The sequence below is a fragment of the Colossoma macropomum genome, unplaced genomic scaffold (genome assembly GCF_904425465.1).
Source record: "Colossoma macropomum unplaced genomic scaffold, Colossoma_macropomum, whole genome shotgun sequence".
Lineage (NCBI taxonomy): Eukaryota > Metazoa > Chordata > Actinopteri > Characiformes > Serrasalmidae > Colossoma > Colossoma macropomum.
The window spans coordinates 23,305,817-23,314,414 of NW_023494785.1; the positions used below are offsets into that span (position 1 = coordinate 23,305,817).

The 8,598-nt window shown below is 37.6% G+C and overlaps 1 protein-coding gene across 1 annotated transcript in view; it reads left to right on the forward strand.

Annotated features, from left to right (window-relative positions):
- rbms3 (RNA binding motif, single stranded interacting protein) overlaps positions 1–8,308 on the forward strand; it is a 165,042-nt gene extending 156,734 nt beyond the window's left edge. The window contains exons 13-14 of the mRNA XM_036587667.1: positions 2,698–2,825; positions 4,285–8,308. Of these exons, the coding sequence (XP_036443560.1) occupies positions 2,698–2,825; positions 4,285–4,288 (132 nt within the window). The 3' untranslated portion in view covers positions 4,289–8,308. The remainder of the gene's footprint in view (positions 1–2,697; positions 2,826–4,284) is intronic.
- Positions 8,309–8,598: the final 290 nt, after the last annotated feature.

Consider the following 8,598-nt stretch of genomic DNA (forward strand, 5'->3'; position numbering starts at 1 on the left):
TTCTGCCAAAAGAACAGATGTGTTTGTAGTGGAAGAGGCGTTATTATGTTTGAATCAGATGAAGGTATTGTCATGTGTCCAGTCTCGCTCTGGGAAAATTTGTTCTTTGTTAAACATTGTTCCATGTTTTTGCCATTTTTTGACATCAAAACAAATGTAAAAAATTGCAAGTGCACAACCTGTTGATACAGAATGTAAATTAAATGCAACTGTGACTGTTGTTATGTTTCTAGCCATGTAATTACTAATGTAATTTTGTAATTACTTTTGAACAGTGTGAAAAATTAGAATACAACTCTAGACATCCAAGGGTTAATGAGATTTAAAGCATGGTGTCTGCAGTTGTAATTATGTGATTTTCACCAGTCTGGAACATTACTGAATCAGTAGTAGTCTCGGTTTCATAAACCATCTGACACAGTTTCTTGGAAATATAAATCGTAATCAGGGCTAGACATGAATGTGTGTCACTGTAGAATTCCGTTGTCAAGGATACTGTGGTGATATCTGTGCAATTATATCATTTTTCAAAGTAAAATGACAGACATGTATTTGAAGTGTCCTTTTGCTTCACCAAAACAGGAGGCCTAATGCTAGTTTAGTAATATCAGAGTCTTACAGTTGCTGGGAAATCAATGCCAGTGGCTACCTAATGAAAGCCAGTAGCCGTGTAATGAGACTACTTCCAGAATCAACTGCCCTTAAATCTGATTTGAGAACAGTATGACCTATCGACTTTACAACCAAAAACGCTGACCATGAACAATGAAAAGAAAAAAAAAAGTAATGAAAAATATAATCTTTGTAATTAATTAGCTCCATCTCACACTGAAAATATAAGAAAAATATCTAACCTTCATTTAAGTAATTCAGTCTAAGAAAAACAAAATGTTAATCTTTTTTTCTTTTTTTTTTACAAAACCTCATGTCACAGCTGTTAGCACATCTATAAATCCTTATGAACAAACTGTAACTGGATCATGTTCCCATTTATATTTCAGGAACTTTTAAGTGGTCATCCATGACATCCTGTTTGACTGGAATATAAATATGAGAGGACACAGAGGCCAAATTTTCTTAGAGATTCATCAACATAGGGAAGATTAGAGAATACACTGATGACATTAGACAAAAAAGTGTTGACCTTCACAAACCAGGCAATGGCAGAAATAGCTGAAAATGCCCAAATCCACTGCTGAGGCAATACTTAAAAAGTACAACCGACTAGCAAATCTGCATGGAAGAGGGTTCATGTTTATCTTATCACAGGCAAAGTGAAGAAGATGGTTAGAGAGGCAAACATTTCATATTCAGAAGGTGTGCCAGAAGAAACCTTTCATTCCTCAAAAGACTAATGTAAGCACCTGGAGTTCACTAAGCTCTCTTGGAACTTTGACTGGAACTATGGGGTTTTATGGTCAGATGAGGCAAAAAATGGAGAAACAAAAGCCTCTATGGTGGAGGATCTGTGATGTTTTAGGGCTGTTTTTTCATGGAATCATGGACTCCTGAAGTATCAGAACATTTTAAATGAACATTCAGCCGCCTCTGATTAAAAGCTGTAACTGGGTCATGTTCAGACCAAGACAGCAAGACAGTGATCCAAAATATACATCCAAATGCACACATAATGGTTCAGTGAATAATTTGTTGGCAGAGTTTTACATGCAGTGATGCCAGAAGTAGTGACATGTGGTTTTATGAAAAAATGATAACTGTTTTTTGTTTTCTTTGTTTTTTAGGCTTTGTTTTAGCGTATTTTGAGTGTGCGATTGAGCTACTTACCCACAAAGACATTTTTAATGACCTCTTATGCATCTTCACAGAAGGAGCCAGTACTTATGGAGCTAAATGTACAGTCTTAGCCTCAATGCATAATGTGCAATATATATTCAAATGCAAAAAATATTTAATTGACCTATTACTTTGAAGTTACCATAAAAAATTGTAGATCCTAACTATTAAGACCTAAGCCTGAAAGTGACCACCTGGTCATGCCCTTTTTTTACTGTAACTTAATGAAATACATTGACGATCATAATATGGTCTGAGTTTGCTGATTTAGCAAAAAAAAAAAAAAGGTTAGTTATTGAACACAAATATTCAATATAAAAGATGAAAATACCAAAGGGCCTCATTCACCAATATCGTCCTAGTTGTTTTCCTAAATGTGTTCTTGAGAAAAGTCCTGATAAAAAGTCTACGTCAGATTCATGACGTGTTCTTAAACCACAGAATATCCTAAATAAGAAAACATTGATGAATGTCAGAGTCTTCATGAACACTAAGTAAGTAGCTTTTAAGAAGAAACTTGCTCTTAAAAATGGTTGGTGAATGAGGCCTATTGTATATAGTAAAATGGCTGTTAGTCTGTTTCACTGTGATCTAGTGTTTAGAGAATACAAAGAACTCAGATGTAGTGTAGATTGGGTTGGGTTTCTCTAGATTAACATGAAATTTTGTAGGTATCTCAGTTGTAAAAGTATGTAAGTTCAAAAACAATGTATTGAATGTGTAGGCGGTAAAATATTCAGTCTTAAGGGGGTCATTGCTGATAAAAGAAAGCATAGTTTAAGGAAGCCTCTAGTCCTTTTTTCATGGTCCAGCAGCCTCAGGTTTTTTCTGTCTTTACTTTTAAATGTACATTTCTCAGAGACATGTCACATGATTATGACACACGTCATGCACTTGCTCCAGGGTGTGGTGACAGAGGCGTCTCCACAGAGTGTCCCTCCCTCTTCCCAGGATGCCAGCGGTCAGCAGCAGCCTCTCTGCGTGGATGGCAGCAGCGATCACGCACCCACCTACTCCTACCAGCCTGCTAAGTGAGACTGTTCATATCTACCTACACACAGACACATTAGATAGCACAGCTTTAGTGTTCTTAATGTCAGTGCGTACACTCTTTAAAGTAATGCTTCCTCAATAATCGTGGATGTGGAGTTTTAGGAAAAAGAACAGGGCTGTCAATAGATTAAAAAATTATTTTATGTAGTTAATCGTGATTAATCCCATTTGTCTTCATTTGCTTAATTTTTTACCTAAGAAAAAAAAGAGTTTTGCACAATTTATATAGTTATATGAGTGAACAAATATTAGCTTCATCAGAAAGTAATTAATCAGTTACTCAGTAACATTATTTTCATCATGTGAACACGATTTCCACAGAGCGAGTTACCAATTTTCATCATCATCATCCAAAGAGAGCAATAATGGCTGTATATTTCAACTCCTGATTCACTCATGATTTCAAATCATAACTTCATTCTCTTTCATAGTTCTCCCGCAAGCACTGTCCAGGAAATTCATCCTTCAGTGATAGCGTTATTAATATTACTGATATTGCTACCAATAGCTATGAGTTTTACTCACTTAAAGGGGAATTCCACCAGTTTTTAAAAATTTCACGGGTCACGATGTCTGCAACGCAAATAAAGTGATTTTATTTACTATTCAAAACCAGCACTGAACATGTCTCTTCTGAGGTTTTCTAATGTTGATGATGGTAAATTAGTGCTAAATCTGAAAAAAAATCTGTTTTCTTTGGGGACTATTTTGCCTTACATCATTCAGCATGTACTTCTCCACCATGAATAGATTTAAAAAAAAAAACAGAATTTAGACCAAAACTTTCTCGCAAAGCTGTCGTGAAACAGGCATCAGGCAAAGTATTCATAATCACTTTAGGTGAAAAGTCACCACCACTGTGAACAGTTCTGACTCACCACCTTTCTCCAGAGCGGAGCACTTCACATTAAACCACCCTGAGAGATTTTGTTGACATCTCATCCATTTTAATGTGTAGAAATTTCTTTAAGATTTGATGTCCTTTGGTGATTAAAAATGGCAGCAGCTTTAAATAACTTTGGTTTTATCAAGAGAGCCATTTAAAAGCTGAATTTGAATGACAGGACTGTAGTTGCAGAGTCATAGAAACAGTGTGTGGTATTTAAACGTGTTAAAATTAATGCCACTAGTATAGAACCTTTACTTTATGTGGAGGTTCTTTGAACTTCATAAAGATTCATTGCACTCGCACATCTCTTATACAGAAATGGTTCTTCAAAGAAGCATCCAGAAATAGAAAAGTGGTTCTTTTGTGGCATAAAGAACACTTTTTGGAAGCTTTATTTTTAAGAGTGCACATGCACATTTCAGGCTTTACTGCTATCTGTTTTATCAGTGTCAGTATTGTCCTCAACATTTCTTTCTTTTTTTCTCTTTCATCCCGTGCTGGCCGCTTCCTCCCTGGCTTATGCTCTTCCTGTCCCCCCTTCTGGTCAGATAACGAGAGGAGGAGGAGGGGGTGTTGGGGTGACTGCGTTGCCTTGAGACTGGGGGACTGTGCCGGGGACGTGGAGGACGAAAGGAAAAGCAGAACAGAAAACGTTTGTGTCCACCTTTGCACAAGCACCAAAAAAAAAACAGAATTTATCAGAGCGAGAGGAGCCTTTGAAAGCCACCATCATGGTTTAAGAAGAGAGAGAGAGCTGCAGTCCTGAAGGTTGAGCTTAAATGGCTAAATCTACAACTTTACAAGACTTTTCCTTCATGAAGTGATGAAATTCAAACAAGTACAAAGTTTTCCAGTTATTTTCTGAATGTGCAGGTAGACTTTCAGCTACAGCGAGTTTTCTATTAGAAGAGGAAGCACGTTATTTGCGAAAGAGAGAATGAGAGAGCAAGAGAAAAAAAAAGAAGTCTTCCTCGGATTCTAAGCTACTTTTACTTTTGTTTTTTTTTATGAGTTAGATTTTAGTTTTCTAGAGAATATCAATGTTTTATCATCTTTGTTGCCTTAATTTTGAGAAACGTCCAAGACTTTTCCCAGTTGAACGTCTTGAAAAGAAGAAGAATAAAAAAAAAAACTGTCTGAAAGGACTCATGGAGTGATGCGAGGCCTGGGGCAGGGTGGAGTGGAAGCCTGTGATATTACCTGTACAGAGGAATGAGAGAGGTCTTGTGAAGACATTTTAAATTATCAGTGGCGACATTGTGTTTAAAAAGAAAGGACAGTCAAAATATAGTGATGTGTTTAAAGAGAGTTGCATTTTTTAGAAAAAAAAGAGAAAAATGTAAACCACTGCATCCTGGGAAATGCAGTTTATTGTGTAGTGCAGATCATTTTTAATGGCATTATTGTTTTTATCTGCAATATTTTTTATGAGCTTTAAGGTGTTTTGAGCCTGCTTTGCTTGTTTCATTGCGAAAAAAAAGAAAAAAAATATCAAAAAACTAAAAACCGGGAAAAAAAATTTAAAATAAATATAAAAATATTGGCAGCGCAAAAGTACGTAGATAGGAGCTTTTGAATTAAAATAAAGAAAATGTGTGCAAAAAGCAATAGTAATAGGAAATTGTTGACAATTTCTTTAGTCTTTCTTAGCTGTGGATCAAATGCAGCCCATGGATGGCATATTTTATACCAAAGATGAAGAAACCCCTTAGAGACAGTGGAGTAGATCGATTTCTTTTCTATTTGATATTTTTTGGCCTTGTTGTTCTAGTCTCTGTGTCTCAGAAGTATCTGTTTGACCTTGACGGCTAAACTGGTACTCTCATTGGGTGTGGGGGCGGGGCTGTGGGTTTAAACTTCCTTCCACTGCTGCAGCTTTTCTGCCAATCATTCGGACTTAGACGGAGAGTGAAGAAGACTTCCAGATAGTGTGCGTTGTATTGAGTGTGACAACTCCCCAGCAGATGGCATCAGAGAAGCAGCAGAAAGGAGTTTTCTGTCTCTCAGCTCAACTGAGGGAGGACACTGTCCTTCTCTGCTACAGCACCCCTGGGTCACTGACTCAAGCTCTTTCAGTCTTACATGTTCCACATGGGTCATTTGGTTCTGAAACCACAAGATTCTGTGCTATCTCCTTAGGGACAAGGTTGTTTTAAGGAAATCTGTATCCCCATTGTGGTGTTGTTCCCTTTACCAAGCTAGGAACATCAAAGTACTCACTTGTGTGTATTTAAACTCTCTGCAGTTAGCTACCTCAATTTAATGCGGTTCCACCATGAGGAAACAGGAAACTAAAGCGGATATGAATTACCATCCAGCTGTGAACTACCTGACAGGTTGCGAGATGAAGCTTTGCTTTGGGGCCAGTGGAGAAAGCTATGATTTGCTCTCATGCCATTGTGTATATGTTTCATGCTTTGAAACAAATGCCCCACTTTATACCACTATAAAATATGGTCGCAGTCACCTCACCACTGGCAAAGTTTATTTGAGCAACTTATAAACTCACTGTTTAAAAGGTGCAACAAAAGTTATCAGTCAATGTGGGATCAGGTGGTTACTCCAGTGCCTTGTTACAAAGCAATGAAGAGCTAAATCTGTGAAGCAGAGATAGTTTTGACCACCCATCCCTGATGAACTCTCATCAGTTTCGCAAGGAGAACAGTTAAGAGACGGTTTCTCATCGTCTGAGAATGAAGAAAGAGCTTGGCTGTTACTCTTAATTTGCTGTGACTCAGATCATAGTTACTGGTCAGATGATTCGATAACGTCAACTCATTGCTCAACACGGAGTTTAAATACACATAGTGACACTTAGACAGGCCTTGGTGGAGGTTCTTTTTGCGCTACACATTTCTTTTTATAGTTTCCACGGTCAGTGTTGTTTTGAAGGTTCTTCTGAAGTACCTTTGGAGTGACATTCTCATAAATCTTCATTAGGATAGGGAACATTCATTTTTCCTTCTTTTTCATCTCTGGATCAAAAGAAGCCATTTCAGTCCCCAAAATGTTGACGTTTTCTGAATCCAGGGGCTGAGATCTTTACTATACACTCCGGTTGTTTGTCAGTGCACATTGTTCCTCATTGTTTCTTGAAGCTCATCTCTCATTGTCTCTTCAGAGAGGGGATCTCTGGGTGCTAAACACTTTGTTCCTCAGCATGCACTGGGTAACATCTTAAACAAGTGACGGGTGGTGATGAGTCAGCCACTAGGGGTCAGAGTAACAGCAATGCTGGTGATTCGTAGTGACAAGAGTCTTCTGTGCGTGGTGTTAAAGCGAACTGCTAGCCGCTGAATGAGAGAGAATACAGTACCATAGAATTAGAATGATGTTACCGTTGATATTGCCATTCAATGACCTAATAAAAATATGTTGTGTTTGGGGTGATGGTGCGGGTGGGGATGGGGGATTGGACTTTTTGTCTTCTGGATGAGGGTTAATGAATATGAATTCCTTTCTGCCATGCGTCTCATCAGTGACAAGACTACACTAAGCATAGCTCTGTTACAATGTGGAGGTCAAGCTAGCTACACATTTTCATTTCTAAGATAAAAAAAAACAAACAAAACATGATCTATAGCAAATGGTTTTGTTTCTTTTTTTTTTCTACTGCCTTTCTGGAGAGTTCATTTTATCATGCAATTGCTGCTATCAGGCATTCAGTATTGGAGGGCCACAGTGGCAGATGGGAAGAGATTAAATGACTGCTGCTTTCTAAACAATCATAAGGACCACCGTCTTAGCAGGTATTAGAGGTGTCCGCAGCTTGTGTAATATAAAGGGGCCGCGTGCCTCCTGTATTACAGAATATAAGCAGATATGGAGGGAGCTGCTCTAAACTGTAGAACAGAGTTCTCATTCTGTTTGTTGTGCTGTAGCCTTCAGAAAGTGGACGGTGCTCTTCCATTCCTAATGAGGTTTCCACACTGTAAAATCAAACAGTGAGCCAACGTAAATAATTAATGTATTACAAAACTAAGAAGGATTGTAACCTCCTAATCGTTGAGGTACTTCAAATGATTATTTATTTAAGTAAGCTCATTGCTGGCTTTTACAGTGCACTGGCCTTGAAACCTCCTCCTCTTTCGGAACACTACACATTTCATTGGATGTTAGGGTGGAGTCTCACATTGCGTCTTCAGATCTGATGGACTGTCATAGATAATCATCAAGTAAGAATGTTCATTGACCTATCAAAGACCTCCGGCTTTAGCAATGGGAGGGTCATGTAGTGTCAGCATGGAAAAAAAAACAAAAACAAACACGTTCTACCAAATTCAGCCAAAACAGCAAAACCTCTATAAGAAATTAACTTATTGACAGAGGAAATAGAAGACTATTTATGGAATTCTTTTTATTTGTACAAGTGTTGGTGAAAGGAATATGAAAGTGAAACAGTTCTAGGATGCTACTTTTTTTATTTGCTGCACATTCATGCCTCCCGTGTGTTCGAGTCGTGATCCTGAGAGTTTCTGTAAATCAGTGGATGTCGAGTTTAAACTTCTGTTTATTATTTTTCTTTCAATGAAGCTTTCAATAAAAAAGGTCAAAAGAATCTCATTTTCACTATATTGTCTTTGCCCTTTCTTTATAACATTGGTTTTTGGTGCAGAAGCATATTCACACTGCCCCCCCCCCAAAAAAAAACATGTGGCATGCTTAAAAAGATTTTCAGTTCATTGTTTTAGGAAACAAAATGTCAAATCAAGTGGCTTTTATTTTAAACAGACCATTCAAAATCTGTGGTTTTCGCAAAGTATTAATTTAAAAGGCTCATTGTCATTTGAGCAATTTCTTTGTGCAAGTTTGAATCCAGAATGCCCTTGTACACTTTTAAGTTCATAATCTCATCAATGGAC